Raw genomic sequence first — 21,467 nt, forward strand, 5'->3', positions numbered from 1 at the left:
ACCGCACTGAGCAATAAAAACAGACCCAAAGTCCAACAACAGAAACTGGGTCAGATTTTCCTCCAAGGACACATGATAAGTAAAAGCACGCTGGTTTAAAAACAGCACGCTCGTGACACTTCTTTCATTTCCTCCGTCGGCCCGGAGAAAACCCAAACGTTGCAACACGCGGTAAACGTGGCCATGTGTACCGAGAGGGCGAAGCTGAGGACTTTCTGGATGAGGTCGGGGGCAGAGATGGCGCCCAGCACTCGCTCGATACGGTTCTTCTCCTCCTGCATGTCTGCTTGTTTGTGGAGCTAAAAGACAAAGATAAAAGAACAGGTTTATTTATATATAAGAAAGAGAGGAAAAAAAAAAAAAAGGTGAAAAGAGTCCCAAAGGGAGAACGAGCTCGTTAGTCAGTCCTTCCAGAAAAACGCAGAGTTTTTTTGTGATTGTTGCGGACAAAAATCCTTGATTATGTGCCACGTTTTCTTAAACAATGCGATGGAATATACTATATGATATTTATGCAATTTTATGCGATGAAATTACAGGAACTTGCAAAAACTGCGGTTTGATACAAAAGAGAAAAAAAAGATTCCCCTCCAACACGCTGCTTTTCGATGATGTTCACGTCGCGTAAATACGTCACTTCGTAATGTTCCCATGGCAACAGGGGAAAATGGCTGCTCTTGTGTGAAGTAAACGCAACATTTTTCAACTTTCTGCTAAGATATCTTACGGGACTTTTTTGCAACCAAAAATGCGGGGATTATGAAATCATGCAAGCCCCGCATATTTTGCGCGGAAATCGGCAATTTATGCGGCGAAAGTGTGGCGTATTTGAAAAAAAATTCGCTGGCTTTGGCTGATTATGCGTTAAATTATGCGATCGCATAATCACGTTTTTCTGGAGGGACTGATTAGAGAACTTAAGAGCGAGAGAAAGAAGAAAACAAAAACCAGACAACGATCACTTCACTCAGGATGATTTTGTAAAGTTCGATCACTCGTATTAATGTTTCATTTGTTAGTTCAACGGTGCCCGAGCCTCTTTCGGTCACAGTCTGACATCAGCTGCAGTCTTACCTTCAGCATGGTTTCCAACGTGGCACTGTCTCCGTGCTTCAGCACTGTTACGTACACCTGGAAAAAAAAATACACAGTCAAATCGATATTGCAATATGATCCCGTAGGAATATTCAACAAAAACCAACCGTAGTTTGTGGCTACAATACTAATACAATAACGCTGCCGTATATTAATGCTAGTTGGTCCTTTCATGAATGGATGTGTACACAAGCTGTCTTATATCATGTCAAACCTTTCAGTCCATACAACATGTAGAAAGTCAACACTGTATGAGGAGCGATTTGGACATGAAGCGAGCGGTCTAACCAGTACAATCAACACCAATATCCATTATTATTGTTTTATGATCCCCGTTTTTCCTTTCTGTAATGAGCTTTGGTGCCTTGTAAAAAAGGTGCAGTAAGCGTTCCTGCGCACACATTGTTGCTATTTGAACTCAACTGCCAAACAAATACAACCCCTCTTCTAAAGCTCCGCCCCTGCCCGCCCGATTCAGGGACAGAAAACTTAAAATTTCTGTGCAACATGAACGGGGCCCTTACGTGACAACAAGATGCATTTTCAACTCAGACATTGTGAAGAAACCGTTTAAATTCAAAGTTTGTACTGCTCACCTACCTCTTTTTCCATCGGTCGCTTCACCAAAAACCTGAAGAGTCGATCACGGAGGTCATGCCTTCGCGACGAAAACTTTAAGTTTATTTCCCCCTCAAAAATAGGTAATTGAGCACTGTAGTGGTTATGACCATATCAGTGACCATTCTAACTACATGGAAACGGGCCAAATGGTTCCTGTGGCTTGCACAGTAATAGCGTTACTGAAGGCTAGCTCTAGTCTCACGCTGAAGTCCCGTGGGATAACACACTCCGATCTGCTCACTACCGTTTACCATTTACTGCAACAACTGAATTCCCACGGGACTTCAGCAACCGATGGAAAAAGAGGGAGGTGACAGTACAAACTCTGAATTTAAACGGTTTCTTCACAATGTCTGAGTTGAAAACGCGTTGTCTTGTTGTCACGTAAGGGCCCCTGTTCGTGTTGCACAGAGATTTTAAAGCGCCCATATTATGCTCATTTTCAGGTTCATAACTGTATTTTAAGGTTGTACCAGAATAGGTTTACATGGTTTAATTTTCAAAAAACACCATATTGTTGTTGTACTGCACAGCTCTCTCTCACTGCTGCAGATCCTCTTTTCACCTGGTTTCTGTTTTAGCTACAGAGTGAGACCTCTTTTCATCTTCTTCTTCTGTACTATCTTTGATTGCACTCGCACATGCTCAGTAGCTCAGATGTAGAGCATGTCAGTTAGCTAACTCTAGAGACAGTAAAAGAAAGGCTGTTTCTTCAACTTTGGTCAGTTACAAGGCAGGATCAGCTGGGAGACTTCTAAATGAGGGCGCACATGGAAGTAGTTCTTTTGTAGATTATGGTGAACTTGTGTGTGTTGTAGCAGTGCTTTGCTATTGAGAACGACGTAGCATGCTACGAGCTAACGGTTGTGGTTAGCCAGCTCATTTCGGACTGTGACGTCACAGTCCGAGGCCGATTTTGAACAGCTCACCAGGAGACTGAAAGCAGGACACATTCAGAAACCGTATCTCACTCAAAACAGCATGGATGGATTTTTTTCTAAGTTTGTATGTGTGTGGAAGCACCAGAGACACAAAAGAACACCCCAAATCACCAGAAAAAGTGTTTTTTTCATAATATGGGCACTTTAAATTGCATTTTGTGTCTGTTACAATGCACAAAGGCACGCTTTAGAACATGCCCCCACAACTGGCATTTTAGCTAACTGGGAGCTCTGACCATTAGCTGCAGCAACTCCAGTTTGCTTTTTTAAATATTTCCTATCGACGTTACTCTGTGACATCTAGCGATCAAGATTCAGGTAAAAATCGGCCAGATTTCTCCTTTAACAGCGGATTTGTTTTTCAGCGCACACAGAAAATAGAAAGCTGGATGACCGTGAGGAGATAGTCGCTGAATTTGACAAAAAGTGTAATGGATTAACATCATTCACTATATCTTTAAGAAAAGTGTTGCTTATGAAGGCTGCTACAAAACCCTCGCGGATGCCGGTCAGCGTTTTTTTTATTTTTTATGAAATTTGCTCACCGGGCTCCGGAGGTCTGCGGGCAGGTTCTGCTTTCCCTCCACGTGGTCCCTGAATCTCCGCCGGGCCTCCTCCAGTGTGGGCTTGTGTCCTGCCTTCCCCAGCTTCCCCAGAACCAGACCTCTCAACAGGGCGTCCAGGTGGCCTGCAGGACGGAGAAAAAAAAAAACATGACGCATAAGTTATCGTCTCTCTCTCGCCACCACAACACTGCGATCTTGAAGGGCAGCGGTGTCCGACATTTTCGGTCCGAGGTCCCCCGACAGTGCAGTACGAACTCATGTAACCCTTCATCAATTCCCACCTGTGTTACAATTGTATTACACTATTAATTATATAAAAAAGTGACAATTTGATATTGTTACGTTTTTTTCATCCAATTGGAACGGTCAATATTAAAGGGATACGCCACCGTTTGTTGAAATAGGGCTTATCCCGGTCTCCCCTAGCTGTAGATAGGTGGGGTCTCCTCTAGCTGTAGATAGGTGGGGTCTCCTCTAGCTGTAGATAGGTGAGGTCTCCCCTGGCTGTAGATAGGTGGGGTCTCCCCTAGCTGTAGATAGGTGGGGTCTCCTCTAGCTGTAGATAGGTGAGGTCTCCTCTAGCTGTAGATAGGTGGGGTCTCCTCTAGCTGTAGGTAGGTGGGGTCTCCTCTAGCTGTAGATAGGTGGGGTCTCCTCTAGCTGTAGGTAGGTGAGGTCTCCCCTAGCTGTAGATAGGGTGGGGTCTCCCCTAGCTGTAGGTAGGTGAGGTCTCCTCTAGCTGTAGATAGGTGGGGTCTCCTCTAGCTGTAGATAGGTGGGGTCTCCTCTAGCTGTAGATAGTGTGGCTTCTCCTAGCTGTAGATAGGTGGGGTCTCCTCTAGCTGTAGATAGGTGGGGTCTCCCCTAGCTGTAGATAGGTGGGGTCTCCCCTAGCTGTAGTAGTGTGGGGTCTCCTCTAGCTGTAGATAGGTGAGGTCTCCCCTAGCTGTAGATAGGTGGGGTCTCCTCTAGCTGTAGATAGGTGAGGTCTCCCCTAGCTGTAGATAGGTGAGGTCTCCCCTAGCTGTAGATAGGTGGGGTCTCCCCTAGCTGTAGATAGGTGGGGTCTCCCCTAGCTGTAGATAGGTGGGGTCTCCTCTAGCTGTAGATAGATGGGCCAACGCATTTTTTGTGCATGCATCGTTTTAGTCCGGTGCAACACCGGCAGCGCCGCCGCTAGTTAGCTTAGCGTAGTGAATGGAATCCTATGTTGCCGGTTAGCATGTTGTGAGTAAAAGTGAGCCAACAAAAGACAAAAGACCAAAAAACCTAATTACTTGCACTGAGACAAAAAATGCGCCGGCCCACCTATCTACAGCCAGGGGAGACCGTGATAAGAACTATTTCTCCAAACGGTGGCGTATTCCTTTAAGGTTGTTTTGGTCAGCAACCTACTACTTGTGAAGCCGACTGTTTAACCGTTTATCCATTACATTTAGTCAGTAGTTTTAGCTAACCATTTCAGCCTAAAAAGGTAAAGCTTTAGTGCGTAACTTTTGGATATTAATGAATGTCTGTTACATTCAAGCGGTTGCCAAATGAGTTGCTCCAAAGCAAATTAAGACTGTCAGCTCCACACAACTCTCTCTGGATTTCTCAGTATGGCTATGTTCAGAAGATTGGGGCGTCCGGTGACTTTCCCGCGCAGAAACTCGAGTGAAGATGAGGACCTCTTCTGAAGAGTCAATCATGTTTTTTTTTTTTAACCCTACTGTCCTTCTTAGCTGCCCCTCGAGCAGGGGTGAGGGCGTGTGCGTGATCACGGGAGGCTTGTATAATGTGGACACGCCGACAGTTTTGTTGTCATTACTTAGAATTCCTCATAGGGGGAGCACTATAGCTTTAATATACGGATATATTCTTTCAATCAAATCATATTTTCTCCAAATTAGTGGAGCTACTCCACAATATTTCTCTGTACTCACTGACACTAGCAGAAGTACCCACTGGGGTACAAGTTAGGGCTGGGTGATAGGGAGAAAATCAGATGTCACGATATTCTTGACCAAATACCTCGATATCGATATTGTGGCGATATTCTAGGGTTGACTATTGGGTCTTTAACAAAATATTTTCACACTTAGATTTTAGATAAATTATCATCAGTAATGTGGATATAATGTCTAAGTGGGAAAAAGGCAAATAATAGAAGAGCTACAACAGTCTGGTAAGTTCAGAAAAGTAAATCACTTTACTGTAATGCAGCCTTTAAAACCAAAAAAAAAAAACACTTTTTTTTTATCCCAAAAAAAAAAAAAAAAAAATTTTTTTTTTTTTTTTTTTTTTTCCCCCTTACAAGTACCCCTAGTTGGGAATCAGTCAGTCAGGAGTCACTCAGATGTGTAAGAAAGAAGATTTCCGTCGCGCCTCACCTTCCCCTGGTTTGCAGTCCCAGCCGAGCTCCAGGCCGATGGGGGTGAAGAGGTCCCGGATGAACTCCTGGATCTCCTCGTGGAAGTCGGTGTGGGACAGCAGCGAGGACAACACTCCCAGGTTGCAGCTGAGGTCGCTCCACACCGTGTAGTTGGGCTCGTTGACAAACGCCTCCATCAGCTTCAGCACCTCCACCGTGCTGATCATCCCTGCGCGAGACTGAAGCCAAAAAAATAAAGTTCAGAAACAGAATAAACTCCTGCAGGGTAAAAGCATCGTGCTTTAGGGAAGACGATGGTCTCTACCTGTCCTCTCGTGTTACACATTTCACGGTAAAAGGTTAAGTAAACTTTATTATGCACAAGTAGCATAGTCTCGCATTGCCACATCTTCCTCCACAGCGCTGCGGAGGACCAATTTAAACCAATCACAACTGTCCTTGGCGGCGCTAAGCTAAGCGCAGGACGGAGCCACGGTGCCTCTGCAAAAATAGCCTCGCGAAGGAACTTGTTTTGGTGGAACACGTGTACGTTCAAAAGTAGTTTTAGTCGCGCGACAGAAAACTCTGATTGGACAGATAGTCTAGCTAGCTGTCTGGATTTACCCTGCAGAGACCAGAGGAGCAGTTAACCACAGTCCTCACAAATCCACTGGAGTTTAAAATGCCAACACAGAGAAAGAGGAAGGTGACGGACATCCAGCCAAAAGTGAGGGACATCCGGCAGACCCTTCCGGTGGCACCAGACCAATCCAGGAAATTAATCGTCGTCGATTTAGACTACGAGTAGGGCAATTTATGTCACAGCCAGCAGAGAATAAAAGACGGTAGTTCCTACACAACATAACATACATATATATTCATACGGGACAAATTACATCAAGGTATTAATAAGACCAATGGTTGCAGGGACAAATGAGCTCCTTAATCTCTTGGTCTCACACCTTGGTACAATGTACCTACGACCAGATGGCAGCAGCCTGTATTCATGAGACGAGGGGTAACTTGGGTCAGTGAGGATAGATTTGACAGAAGGGATAATTCTTTCAAATGCAAATGCAATTTTGCCACACATTTCCACAATGCGGTTTAGTCTGTGCTTATTTTTCAAAGTGAGGGACCCAAAACCAGCAGATAAAAGAGAAAGTTAAAACAGACTCGATAAAACATGGATACAAAAAAATATGTATATTATGTATTTAATATTTTAAATACATAAAAGATGTATCAACATTAAAACTTCTCAACTTCTGATGAAAGTACAATTCGCTGGTGGGCCGTAGCACAAACTGCATCTGTGTTGGCATCAAATTGAATTATTATTCACTATTTAAAGTCTCAAACTGCAGTTTTATAGAGAAACAGCAGAATACATAGTTGCAATTATTGGAGGAAATGTGTGGGAACCCCTCCTGTAAACCATCTAGCAACAAACACAAAATGCATTTGTCTGTATGAAATCCATTTTGAAAGTCTACATCCACCAGTAAACATCTGTGGGACAGAAACAATAAAAGTTTAATGTGGCGAGCCCAAAACAACTCTGCTGCTCTGTTTGAAAGCAAGTCAGGAATGCAATAAAGAAAGATTTATGATGAGATATTATCGGATCCTCTGCAGCTCAACATCTGATAAAAACGGTCCTAAAATACTTCTCCTGACCCAGTACGAACCTCGCAGACCTAGGAGGTCGGATGATTCGAGTCCTGCCTTTAGCTTCTAGCTGCTCAAATGTGAAACAAACTGCAAGAATAACCAAGACATTGCTGACTGCTTCCAAATTTAAACCTACATTGTGTAATTTTTTTAGTTGATTCTTAGCAAAAAACCTTTGTTCTTTCACAAATATGTGCTCATTCATGTGTAATTACTTCCACCAACTAATCAAAGTATTCTCGTAAGCGTAGAATCTGCCATTCAGAATCTATAAGAACACATACGAGCGAGTCGCTAGAATGACGGCCGGCATGTTGCGCCTCCATCTTTAAAATACATTAGCCAAAGAGGGACATACCTCCATCTTTATAATACATTAGCCAAAGAGGGACATACCTCCATCTTTAAAATACATTAGCCAAAGAGGGACATACCTCCATCTTTATAATACATTAGCCAAAGAGGGACATACCTCCATCTTTATAATACATTAGCCAAAGAGGGACATACCTCCATCTTTATAATACATTAGCCAAAGAGGGACATACCTCCATCTTTATAATACATTAGCCAAAGAGGGACATACCTCCATCTTTATAATACATTAACCAAAGAGGGACATACCTCCATCTTTATAATACATTAGCCAAAGAGGGACATACCTCCATCTTTATAATACATTAACCAAAGAGGGACATACCTCCATCTTTATAATACATTAACCAAAGAGGGACATACCTCCATCTTTATAATACATTAGCCAAAGAGGGACATACCTCCATCTTTATAATACATTAGCCAAAGAGGGACATACCTCCATCTTTATAATACATTAACCAAAGAGGGACATACCTCCATCTTTATAATACATTAGCCAAAGAGGGACATACCTCCATCTTTATAATACATTAGCCAAAGAGGGACATACCTCCATCTTTAAAATACATTAGCCAAAGAGGGACATACCTCCATCTTTATAATACATTAGCCAAAGAGGGACATACCTCCATCTTTAAAATACATTAGCCAAAGAGGGACATACCTCCATCTTTAAAATACATTAACCAAAGAGGGACATACCTCCATCTTTAAAATACATTAGCCAAAGAGGGACATACCTCCATCTTTAAAATACATTAGCCAAAGAGGGACATACCTCCATCTTTATAATACATTAGCCAAAGAGGGACATACCTCCATCTTTAAAATACATTAACCAAAGAGGGATATAACTCCATCTTTATAATACATTAGCCAAAGAGGGACATACCTCCATCTTTAAAATACATTAACCAAAGAGGGACATATCTCCGCCTTTCGCCCTTTTACACTCAGGGGGAGAAGATTACTCGCCAGGGAAGCGAAAAAGAGAATTAAAAACGACGCGACAGGCAAAGCAACAAGACCAAAGTTAATATTGGGAGTGGCTAGAACAGCTGCGTGTAAACGATGGAGATACTAAGAGATAATTTTGGGTTCGGCCACCGTAGGAGGAAGAGCTAGAAAGTAATATTTAGTTGGTTGTCATATACAATTTCACCGCTAGATGGGAGAAATTCTTACACAATGTAGCTTTAAGTTGAAGACCTACCCATCTACTACTAAAATCATTATATTCTTTAAAGCTAATAACCAAACAGAACGAAAGTAAGATCAAATCCCAAAAAGCAATTCTTAAGAGTTATGAACCAGTCTGCTATAATTAAAATTTCTGACTTTCTTTGAGGCCCCATAGTTTCCCACGGTTTGTAACTAATTACTTATCCTAGGATGTTAAAAAAAAAACACAACACATGAGGTTTGGATAATATATAAATAAATATTTGGGGTTTTCAATCTTATTTAAATGGCAGAGTTCTGTTTTGGTAGACCGGGTAAACCCAGCCCGGTCTGCCGGCGATTTGATTTCTCCCTGCAGCTCAGGCTGGAAACCTGTACGTTTATCTATCCTGCTTCCGTTACAAATCTGCGGGGACCGATCACAAACTGGCTTATCCACCTGGCGCGCTATTGGCGTGTTTAACACGATGATGACAGAGAAGCGACCAAGCAGCTTCTTGTTTACATTCAACATGGCGGCCACCGGAGCGCAGCAACCCGTTGATGATGCTGTTTTTAAAAGATCTCAAAAGGCAAGTTTTCTCTGAAAACCGAACAATTCCTAGGACTATCCAATTGCGTACAGAGTCATTTGAACTATGCCCGTTGATCACGCCTCTTGTGCAGTAGAAAATACAGAGCAGACTCCCCCGGACTAATGTTCAATATTAAAAAGATTGAGCTTGGTCTGCTGATAGCCTGACTACTGTTTTGGTGCTCTTACAGTGCGCTCCATTTACCTCGGAACTCGGAAGCCGAAGCTGGGAATGACTTCACACCTCCGAGTTGAATGCGTTCCCATACACAAGTCGGATTTTCATTGTTTTCATTAGCTCTAGCCAGGTTAGCCATGTCAGTTTATAACAACGCATTATGCTGCTTTTTGAGCATACAAACAGCCTAACAACATGTCCACAGATAGAAGTTGGACAGCGCTGCGTGTACGAGTGATTAAATGAAACACAAATAACACAGAAGTACTTATAGCTGAATGTTACTACTGTTATCACAACTGTCGATGCACGGAGCAGCCACGTTGGATTTTTAGCTGGGGGGTACTCAGTGGTTGCCTGAGTTACGAGCTCGGAAATACGAGGTCAGGGGGCGTGTTTTTCCGATGTTGACCTCGGAAAATCAGAGTTCCGAGTACAAATAAATTTCCAAAATAAACCATTTCCAAGTGTTTGGAAAAGTTTTGATTATATTCCTAAAAACGCCAAACCATTAATGTTAGGAATCTTTTTCTATCAACAACTTAGGTTGAATTTGCACTTGTTTGTTTGACTTTCTTCCTTATCCACACTGTGAATCAGCCACCATTGCTCACTTTCCCTATTTCAGTCTTCCTGCCCTCTTCTGCTCTGCACCGGTTTGTTTGTTTACACGGGAAGGGAGGGGAATTTCCACGAAGAAAGGAAATTGTTATTGTTTTATTGCACAGCACTAGGACTGTGTATGTGTGTGTGTGTGTGTGTGTGTGTAAGCTTCACCAGGGAGAAGAGGTCGTTCTGCAGGCCGAGTCGGTCCACAGGCTGCAGGGTGAGGTCTCGGACGCCGGGTAGCAGGCTCTCCAGCATGGACGAGCTGTACTGGATGCGATAGAAGCCCACAGTGCCGGGGTTAATCTGTAAACAGCAGGGACAAAACTGGGTCAGACTGTGAAAAAAATTAAAATAAAATCCAGTACCAACATTTTTTTACCTCTCAGACTGAGTGCTTTGAACCAGTATTGGCTTAAAGCGAGCGAAATAGCATCATCCTAATGTTAATGCTCGAGGGCTTAGTCAACAATAGGCTTGTTGTGACGGCAAAAGTTCCTATAATACAAAATATTCTGACTTTTAACTGAACCGGAATTAGAGAGAAAGAACTTCAGTCTTTTAAATTTCTTTTGCACATCTGTAGCTCTACAGCCTGCTGCACCAGGCGTGTGCGAGTTCTCTCTTAAGCCATTGCGTTAAGTCTGAGACGGTTTAGAAGCGAGACGCCCCAACTCAGAGTAACTTCCTGTATCCGTGTCACGTGGGTTTCGCCGCGGCCACGCCTCTTTAGGAGACTGGCGGCAGGTCCTGAGTGTATTGAGTCCAATTGGAGATGGGATTGTGAACACACGTTATGAGCAATTCTTTCGCCCCATAGTCACCAAAGTAAATACTGGACCCATTTTTCACAAGCCATAAATACAAGAACATTCTGACTAGGGCTGGGCGATATATCGATATAAACAAATATATCGATATATTTTTAAATGAGATATGGAATTAGACCATATCGCATATATCGATATAGTTCAAATGTGATCCTTGCTCCCATAGATATGTCGCCGTGAGGTTCTAAACATACGTCAAAACCCGCCGCCATCTTGGAACAGGGGGCCGAAGCATTCAGATCAACGCTAAAGATGCCGGACTTTTGTACTGCTTAATTATGTTCGATAGAGGAAATGAAAAGAACAAACAGCAATGGATAACATTTAACAGGTGACAATGTGTTTTATGATTATATATGCCGCTTCGACCAGCAATCTGAGCTCCGGTGGCAGCGGAGGGGGAGAGCCCCGTGGCCGCGCCGCAGCGTCTCTTCCCGGGCAAAAACACAACTTCGCGGGCGTGCTGCGTGGGTCCCCGCTCAGTCCAGATCGGACCAGCCAAAGACAGAGTTGTGACCGGTAGGATCTTACACGTAGTCCAGGACGAACTGTATGTCGATATCGGCGGAAAGTTCCACTAAGTTTGCCGCGGCGACGGACGGAAAGAAGCTGCAGCGGGGCGGCGACCGTCTGCGGCTGCAGGATCTGGAGCTCAGTGCCCGTTAAAATTACATGTAACGCTTAAATACATACAGAAATAAATAGTGGAGGAATGAGCCTGGACATTTCAGTCTGTTTAAACTTCACCTTGAAGCAGAAACTCTTAGTTCAGAAGGGTGAAGTTTCCGTTTGGACTCAGATCTGTGAACCGATCATAATAAATGTCTTTGTTTTGTAGTCGATAGTTCATCTTTTAGTTTACTTAAGTGGAAGCAGTATCAAGTGGAAGAATGGGACTATAACCTAGGCTTACAGGCATGAGGCATTACATTTTGAACAAAGTAGATTATATTAATATCTAAAGCTTAATTGACCTTTGGAACGAATCACAAATAGCCTATGGAGCTTTGATTTCAAAAAAGGTACTCCTGTTATACAGTATTTAGGTTTACATTTTATTGTTATTTGAACAGCTGAGCATTTAATCATGAACCAGGTGAAGAAACCGGTTTATTATTTATTTGATTTTGCAACTGTTTCTATGAAACTACTTGTGACATGTCATATTTGATTTGGGCTTTGACTGAACATTTGCTCTCACTTCGCGGAAAAAAATATCGGGATATATATCGTATATCGATATTCAGCCAAAATATATCGGGATATGACTTTTGGTCCATATCGCCCAGCCCTAATTCTGACACAGACATTTTTTAGTCGGACACATCAGGAAATAAATAACTTTTTCATTTCATTTCATTTATATAGCACAAGTAAACACAACAGAAGTTGACCACTGTGCTTCACATAACAAGAGTCAGATAAGAAAATGGAATAAAACATCCGTCAGACAACAGAAAGACATAAATAAAAAATAAGAATTTAAAGAAATGCACGCTCCAAGAGATAAAACTTTAGTTTGAGTTTAAACAGTGATCTCAAGGAGACGGTGAGGCTATTCCACAGCTTAGGACCAACAACAGCGAAAGCACGGTCCCCTCTTGACTTTAGTCGCGAGCGTGGCTGGGACAGATTATAGTTGCTCGAGGACCGTAGACACCTACCAGGTACATTCAGATCTAACAGTTCAGATAAATAAGCTGGTGCAAGACCATTTAAAGATTTAAAGACAAACAGCATTATTTTCATATCAACTCTGTAGCGCACCGGCAGCCAGTTAAGAGACAATAAAATGGTGTGATATGTTCATGTTTGCGAACCCCAGTCAGGAATCTGGCGGCTGCATTTTGGACCATTTGAAGCCTTGTAATAGAGAACTGGGGCAGTCCTGCATATAAACTTGGTTCAAGAGCTGTTTCTGTCTCAGGAAAAAAACTCTCGCAAGATCTGGCAATACGGATAATTGTGGACAAGGTGGAGGGTGTGGGTGTGGTCTTGACCAACTGCCACTTTGCTCGTTTGAAAGCCATGATGTCTCTTTCTCTCTCTCATGGGTGGGCCAAATTCTCTGGGCGGGCAAAGCAGAGAAAGGGGAGGTAACCTTGCTCCTTATGACCTCATAAGGAGAAGATTCCTGATTGGTCCATCTGAGCTTTCATTTTCTCAAAGGCAGAGCAGGATACCCAGGGCTCGGTTTACACCTATCACCATTTCTAGCCACTGGGGGCCATAGGCAGGCTGGGGGAACTCACATTAATGTTAAAAAAAAACTCATAAAGTGAAATTTTCATGCCACGGGACCTTTAATAACGTCTTAAGTGTGATTTATGGTTCTGCGGAGGCTCCACGCAGGGCTTTCGCCAAAAGCCTACATAAGTGGCCTGAAGTTTATACTTGTGAGTTGGTGTGTGCGTCGATTATTTTAAGAGAATAGCAGGGCCGACATGTGTGTGTTTGGGGAGTGTGTGGTAGAGGGAGTGAGAGAGTGGCAGTGACTCTGAAATCATAGTGAGAGAAACGAAGTGCCTCCACTGTTCTTTCTGATCACGGTGGGAAATCTGTAGCAGGCCAAGCGCCGCGGCGACGCGTTTTTTGAGAGGTGCGCGTCAGGCTACGGCGTAGGGTCCGGCTTAGTGTCTCCACGTTCCTACGTAAGTAGCTACAGCGTAGATTTAACGTAGAAGCATAAAATCACGCTGTAGCCGAAACACTGAGGGCCCCGTTTCTGTCCTTGTCATGTTGCAAGTCTGCTGCAGGCAAGATGGTAGTCCTGTCTATCCACTCGCGAAAAACGAAAGAGAGTATAGATCTAAATCATTATAAATATTTGTATGTAAAAAGGGATGGTATCCATCCTGGAGAACGCGTTGCATACGCTTAAGAGCCTTTACACTCTTATCCTCAAAGTAATCCAACCTGTTAAAAAGCATAATGACCACCGCTATTTTACGAAGACTTTACACCTAAGGGCGAGGTGTAAGATTCAAGTTGTAACTTAGCCTACGTTGGAACCATTTCAGCTGGTGCAACCCTCTTAAATGTTAGCAGCGCGTTAAACTTTGACCTAAGTTAGAAATTACATTCAAACTAGGCTGCGTTGGAACTTACATACAGCTTGGTGGGAGCCTCGTAAGTCTGGCTCACGATTGAGTAGCTAACATGATTGTTGAGCAAGCCGAGCCACAGGATTGGAGCATTGATGATTCAAGGAATTATTCATACATCATTATCAGCTGTATAAAGCCCAATCCACTTTCAATGCTTTATTGACTTCTTTATTTAGACTGAGACATCATTAACAGCTGTGTTCATTTGCAAGTTACACCCACGAGAGATCGAGCAAGTGCATTCACGTTCTTGCCTCATTTACACTCTCCATGATGAGAATAGAAGATAAGATAATCTATCGGACTAGGCGAGGTGAACGTAGAGACTTGGTCTGGTTGATGGAAGAAGTGCGGGTGAGTCCGATGGCCACTTCCTCTCCGGCTCTTCCTCTCAACTGACTAATGCGTGTTTTACAGTAACCGGAGCCGAGCTGGCGCGTGCATATGTGACGTCATGAAATCGCCGTGACTATTTATACCTGCGCTGGTGGTCGCGACACTAGTTAGTAGTTAGTAGCAGTCTTCTCCTGAACACCGGTGGCGCTACTGAGCAAAGGCTGCTGACGTTGCTCTTTCTACTGGCTAGAAGAAGAAGAAAAAGGTAAACAACGGCAGAACTGGCAGCAGCATTGCCGTCAATGCTTCGATTTGATTCGATGACCTACTTCGTCGGATCGAGCCTTTCATTCACCATAAAAGAGCTCATCTTAACCCGGTAAGTTTACCAGAGAGACTTGCACTCTGAGAGTCCTGGCATCTGGTTGTCGGCGAACCCATTCAGGCTTCCTGTTTCCGCTTTGTTGCGCGCCGCTGAAAAAATGAGCCGTGCGCGACCTTGGCTCGCGCGCCATAAATCGGCCGCGCCGGCCGGATATTACATCATTTTGACGTCACGATGTCGCGCGCCACCTTGGATGCGTCTAGTATATATATGTATAACGGCTTTAACACGAACTCCAGTCTGTGAACTCGGTTTAAACTTTATACGCGTTAGCATTTAATGTAAATCAATAGGATTGCTTCCACGCTCATCTGCCAGCAGAAGCCTAGTCTATTATTCTAGACGTTCTCCTTTAAACAAGGTAAACTAAAACACTGACTGTGACTTGACCTCACCTTGACCCACTGGTCGGGGGCGACGCCGCTCAGGGTGATGGTCGTATCGGGTCTGTCCAGCAGAACCTTGAGCTTGGTGCATTTGGGGTCATCGCTGGTACAAACACTAATGGGGACCATCCAGCTGGGGCAATCCTCACCTGTCCAAAACACAAGTCAAGGAGACAATGAGAAGCTACAAGAGCAAAATATCAGTCAAAAAAAAAAAAAGAAACCTTTATTGAACCCCAGAGGGGGAAACTCAGGACAGAAGTACAGATAAATAGAGGAAGTGAAAAGTAAATAGGAGGTAAAACAAGAGCAGTCAAGCTGCAGTTTACACCCATGTCTGTCCAGACTCATACAATATATGAAGTAAAAAACTTTGAAAGGATTTAAGGAAAAAAAAAGGTATAAAGTGTATTTTTTTGGCGACACATGGATGCTTTACACACATATTCACCCTGGCAGCACAGAAGAGCTAAACAATCATCACAGTTTTTTTATTCAGTGTCACCAATTCAGTATTCAACCCAATGTCTCCCCTTCCCTTCCTGAGTTATGCCGTTGAATAATGGCCAAAAGGGGTGTGGTAGAACATCTTGTCACAGTGAAGTTGACCCTTTGGGTCTAAAATGCCATCACTTCATCATTTTATCATATTGGACATCTGTGTGAAATGGTGTCCTAATTGGGGTAGGAATTCTGGTCCAAGTGGACGTTTGTGCCAAATTTGAAGAAATTCTCTCAAGGCTTTCCTGAGATATCGCATTCACGAGAATAAGACGGACAACCCGAAACATTTACAAGATGCTTTTTAGTAATGCTTTTTTTTTTTTAAGATTTAACAAATATTTGTACTCCCCTACACATAAACTTAGACAAAGTTATCATCTTTATGGAAGAAAGGGTGTAGGTTTATTTATTTGTTATTGTTAACAAGGTATGAAAAGTAGTAAGGCCGGCAGTCACTGAACCCCAACTGCAAAGTGTGCATCTTCGGAGCAGCGGGCTTTTGTTTTTCGGGACTTCCGTGAACCATTAGCTATATATGGATATGTATGACCATTAACATAGCCAGCATCTAGCTAACATTGATGCTCGAGGAGTAAACCTCTATATATGGGAGTGCGCTCTATCAGGTGAGCTTCCCAGGCGCCCTGCAGTAACCATTGTTAACGCTGTCATGCCCTTTTATTTATTTGATTAGGACAATGCACATTAATGAACATTTCTGTACATTTTCAACTGTAGTTCTATGGTGGGAAGAAACCCACGCAAGAAAGGGGAAAAAATGCCAACTCAAAGGACATGGGTTCGAACCCAGAACCTTCTTGCTGTGAGGCAGAAGTGCTAACCACTGAGCCACCGTGCTGCCTTCAATATTACATATTGCTCCTTTAAAACAGGGATGTGGTGATTTGACTCAAATGGCTCAATAAAATGGTTTCACATTCAGTCATTCAAATTTAATTTACTAATAAAAATGAACACGTGACTTACGTTTTCACCCGTCGGTGACAATATTAACCCTGTAGCGTGATTTATGCTTCTGCGTAAAATCTACGCCGCGGCTATGTAGGTACGTGGAGACCTCTTGAAAAACGTAACTACACTTCATGGCACGTTACTCGGCCGTGGCTCGGTAGAGTTGCATTTCCTCCAACTCACTTCCTGTTTCTCCTTCTCCATTAACAACATGGAATCAAGGAGAGGGTTAACTTCTCCTGCTCCAGATTTCCCACCGTGGTGAGAAAGAACAGGGGAGACTCTTTGTTTCTCTCACTATGACTCTCAAGGGGCGGTACTAGCTCCGAAGCTAATAGCCATCACTCTCACTCGCTTTATCACTCACTCCCCACACACGCTGGCCCTGCTATTCTCTTAAAGAGATCGACGCACAAGGATAAACTTCAGGCCACTTACGTAGGCTACGGCAACACCTCTGCGTGGAGCCTCCGCACAAACATAAAATCAAGCTTGTACCCGATGCTAATTCACATAAAAACTTAAAAACACTTCATGACAATTATAAAGTCTTACCATCATGTGGTCCGCTGGCACAGAACTTCTTCTGAGATATCTTGAGAATGCGGTCATCACCTTGCTATAAATAAACATCATGGTTAGTGTGTGAGAATCAACAAACAGGGTACAAATTTAGAACCAGCCACGAGACGAACACTCTTGTCACTTCTGCTGGTGAACTCAACCGTTTGGTAAGTACGAAAGAAGTAAAGTCGATAGATAATATCCTGAAATCACTGAGCCGTTCAGTCAGTGAACAAAATGTCTGACATTGATTTTAAGCGCTCAACCGTGTTGTAGATTAAACAGCTTGTGTCCGGTGAAGCTCACCTGCTCCTGGTCCACTTCTATTATCGGGAAGCCCATCTGCTTGGTCCACGAGCTCATCACTGCAGCGATTGGCTTTCCACTGGCCTGTTCCAGACAGTCCCATAGGTCCTCTGCGGGAAGATAGCCGGGAGGAGGTAAGGGTTAGGAAACCGGAAAATCAATTTCATCTTGAGGAAGAAACATATCCTGCATGTTCTTACCCGTCGAAGCGTTTTTGTGTTGGAACTTCAAAAGATAGGCGTTCATTCCTTTCCTAAAGTCCTACAAACAAGGAGTCAAAAGGGGGACATAATAAAAGGGTTTTAACTTGCTGTATCTGCATCTGCTGTTTCGGAAATGCCACGGAGTCACAAAAACAGACAATCAGAAAAACAGTTACCAACTGCCAGCAAGTTACTTGGGATAACACTACCGAGCATTGGAACACATTCACAAAGACAGACTGGTGAGAAAGGCCAATAACATTGTATGTGACTACACACACACACACCCTGGCATCTTATTTTAAACTACTGCCATCTAGGCATCGTTTCTGCCAACCCCTTCTGACCAAGAACAGATCCAAATTCTCTTTTGCAACATAAGCCATAAAAGTCTTAAATCAGTCAAAATAAGCCAGATGTCCAGACGGCCTGGTCATACCCAAAGGTGTATAGTGTATTGTATTGTAGTGTGTGATGGATGTTCTTCATGTTATGTCTGTCGCTGTCTGATGGAGGGACTATTTGTTTGTGTCACATGTCTGATGTCCTGTCATGAAGTGCCTTGCGACTGTGCCGCAAACCCAACTGCCCCACGGGGGACAATAAAGTTATCTACTCCTACTAAACGAAATATAAAAAAAATGGAAACAATACTACAAGTGTTAGACAACCGACCTCGTCTCCCGTGTAGTGGTGCAGCATGCGGATCACAGACGCTCCTTTGCTGTAGGAGATGGCGTCAAAGATCTCATCTACCTCTGACGGATGGCCCACGTTCACCTGGAGCACAAGACACAAAGACAGAGCTCGGGGGTTTAGGGTCCTGACGGCAACTCTGACCGTGGTGCCGTCCAAAAGTTACATTGATGTTCTCCTTTCCTTCAATGTTAACTACTTTAACGGAGATACAATTAGAATAATTCAGACACCAAATGTGATATTTACATTTGAAATAGTATAAAAATGAAATTATTCAGCGAGAGCTGAGCCCTGAGGGGGAACGCAATTAATTGGGAGACAGGCTGGGACAACATTTTCCATTGTTCCAAGAACCCAAACCACCAGTATATCCACTTCAACATATGTCATAGGACATATTGGACTCCTCAGAAGAGATACGTCTCTAAAGCCATTCCTACTCCCTATTGTACGTTCTGTCAACCTGAACAAACTGGAACTTTCCTGCACCTGGTCTGGGAGTGGGAACAGGTGCAGGAGTTGTGGAATAAAACAACATCAATAATATCTGATGTGATAGGATGTCGAATTCCTACTGACCCGATTGTTCGGTTACTTAATGACGACTCTAAATTACACCTGCTTGGGAAAATTTGGCTCAACCACAACCAAGAAAATGATAGCTCAGCGCTGGCTCCCCCCTCACTCGCTTTGTATAAAACAGTGGTTGGCGTATTTTCTGGACATAGTTATGCTGGAGCTCTCTACAGCAAGGATTAACAAAGCCAAGTCATCGTCTATAGACCTATGGAAAAAACACAGCAGCACAAGTATCAGACCTAATGACCTCAGCATCACAAGAATTAAAGAGTGACTAGGCAAGGTGTGATTTCTGTTTATTTTTTATTTTTTCTCAAGACCGCAGAGGGTGGGGGGTTGGAGAGGGTTGTTGTTCTTGTTCATTTTGTGTTTCTGTTCTGTATGTTAAAGAAAAAAACAATAAAAAATGGATCATAAAAAAATAAATAAAAATAATGAAATTATTCAAACTTCATTTAGTGGGTGTCCCCACAGTGTTGCAGACAGAAGAGCCCTGTTGGAACTTGGATATTAAAGGTATTGTGGAGGATTTTCTTTTTCCGGGTGGATCATCAAGACTATTGGTCCTCCTGGTTGTCAATCATTCTGGCGCTATGTTTACGTAAGGCCGTGGTACGTGCTCGTCCCTAGGGTAGTTTTCGCTTTCTGCGCAGGAATACTTTCAGGTGTATATGTGTGGTGAGCTACGAGTGTCTACGAAAGGTATGACAAGAAGAGAAAGGCCTCTGAAGAAAGAAACAAGACCGGAGTGTTTTTGGGAGAATGTTTCACACGCTGGCGTGCGCTAAAAGCACAGGTTGGGCTCTCCACTGATGCCTCAGTCGCCAAGTTTCTACTCGACAGGTAAAGTTTGGCGTGCTATTTGGAGAAATCCATTTAAAATCACTGCTAGTGAAAGTTGATGTAAGCTATGATTAGCGATGCTAGCCCTGGCACAAGTCACGCACCGCGCAGACACGGTAAACATCTCAATTTGTGAAAAAGTGCAAATCTTCTTTCTGAAAGTAGCTTGTATGAGCCATGCCGACAGCAACTTGTAAACAGTGCACTCTCGTGCACACGTTTAATAGGCGTTACGTCTCGGGAGCAGGCAGAGTGTTGCACATGTGCATTTTTTCAAAAAGTGGAGAGGGCGGATCTTTTCTAAAATTCGGGATAATCCTCCACTATACCTTTAAATTTATTTTCCAGTCCAGAAAAGCACAAGGGGCCCTCGATCATCATAAGCTCTAAATATTGAGTCGTTGTGTTTTTCTTCGGGCCCTCTGCAGTCTACTCAGTGGTTAGATTGAAGAGGTTTCAACTGTGATCTCTCAGAGCACTCGACGCTGAAACAGGGAGCAGTTCCTGTTTAAATCTGCACCCACTTGATAGTAATCCTCCAGTTTCTTTTCCAAATGACTGCTGCTTTGTTTTGTTCTTATTCAAAACAATTATTCAACGGTTGCTCAGAGGGATCTTTGTCTCTTTCTGCCCCTTTCAGTTGTCAGTTTGGTTTAACCGATGAACAGCGATTTGTTCTCCACGTACAAAACAAAATCCATTTTGTAAAGAGGACTTTCTACAACCTAAAAGCATCAACGAACACTCAGACATATAGAGTAGTCCTCTCAGGCACAACGGACACAATCAAGCTTTGTAGCAGCAGATTACAACAACAAACACGTCACACTCTCATTAAATAACATTACTTCCAAAATAATCCACATACAGAGGGAAGTCTATTTTGCCAACACCATTTCGTATAAACAAACTCCCTGTTTTGTGAACAATTGTAAAAAAAAAAAAAAAAAGTTGATGTGGTGGCGTGATCATGAGCCCAATCACAAGTTGCCACATGTAAAAACATTCTTCCCAACAGCCTGAACGAGCCAGCAGCTTTCCGTTTTATAAATCCCTCCGCGGCTCACCTCTATGGGATGGCTGCTGTCCAGCGCGTCCAGTTCCAGAGCGCGGGTGTAGTCGGCTGAGACAAACTGGGTCCAGATGTCGTACTCTGGGAAGCAGTGATCCACACACAGATACTCGATCCAAGATGCAAATCCCTCATTAAGCCACAGATGGGTCCACCATTCCTGTACACACACACACACACACACACACACACACACACACACACACACACACACACACACACACACACACACACACACACACACACACACACACACACACACACACACACACACACACACACACACACACACACACACACACACACACACACACACACACACACACAGTTACAAATACTTACACTGACTCTCTGTTGGGACACAATTAAACAAATTAAAATCATTCTTGAAGGATGGGTAACTTAAGTTGTTAACTCAAGTAGGGCTGCAACTAACGATTCTTTTTATTATTGTTTGATTTCTCGATTAATGGATTAGTTGTTCTATAAAATGTCAGAACATTTGGATCAGTG

At 43.2% G+C, this 21,467-nt stretch overlaps 1 protein-coding gene across 1 annotated transcript in view; it reads right to left on the minus strand.

Moving 5' to 3' along the window:
* Positions 1–21,467, minus strand: part of npepps (aminopeptidase puromycin sensitive) — a 42,364-nt gene that overhangs the window by 5,369 nt on the left and 15,528 nt on the right. Inside the window, exons 9-19 of the mRNA XM_039811044.1 lie at positions 20,950–21,124; positions 18,437–18,541; positions 17,759–17,819; positions 17,559–17,668; positions 17,244–17,307; positions 15,222–15,361; positions 10,340–10,474; positions 5,596–5,815; positions 3,203–3,345; positions 1,075–1,131; positions 192–299 (exon numbers count right to left, since the gene is read on the minus strand). Coding sequence (XP_039666978.1) covers positions 192–299; positions 1,075–1,131; positions 3,203–3,345; positions 5,596–5,815; positions 10,340–10,474; positions 15,222–15,361; positions 17,244–17,307; positions 17,559–17,668; positions 17,759–17,819; positions 18,437–18,541; positions 20,950–21,124 — 1,318 coding nt within the window. The remainder of the gene's footprint in view (positions 1–191; positions 300–1,074; positions 1,132–3,202; positions 3,346–5,595; positions 5,816–10,339; positions 10,475–15,221; positions 15,362–17,243; positions 17,308–17,558; positions 17,669–17,758; positions 17,820–18,436; positions 18,542–20,949; positions 21,125–21,467) is intronic.

This window comes from Perca fluviatilis, chromosome 1 (assembly GCF_010015445.1).
Source record: "Perca fluviatilis chromosome 1, GENO_Pfluv_1.0, whole genome shotgun sequence".
NCBI lineage: Eukaryota > Metazoa > Chordata > Actinopteri > Perciformes > Percidae > Perca > Perca fluviatilis.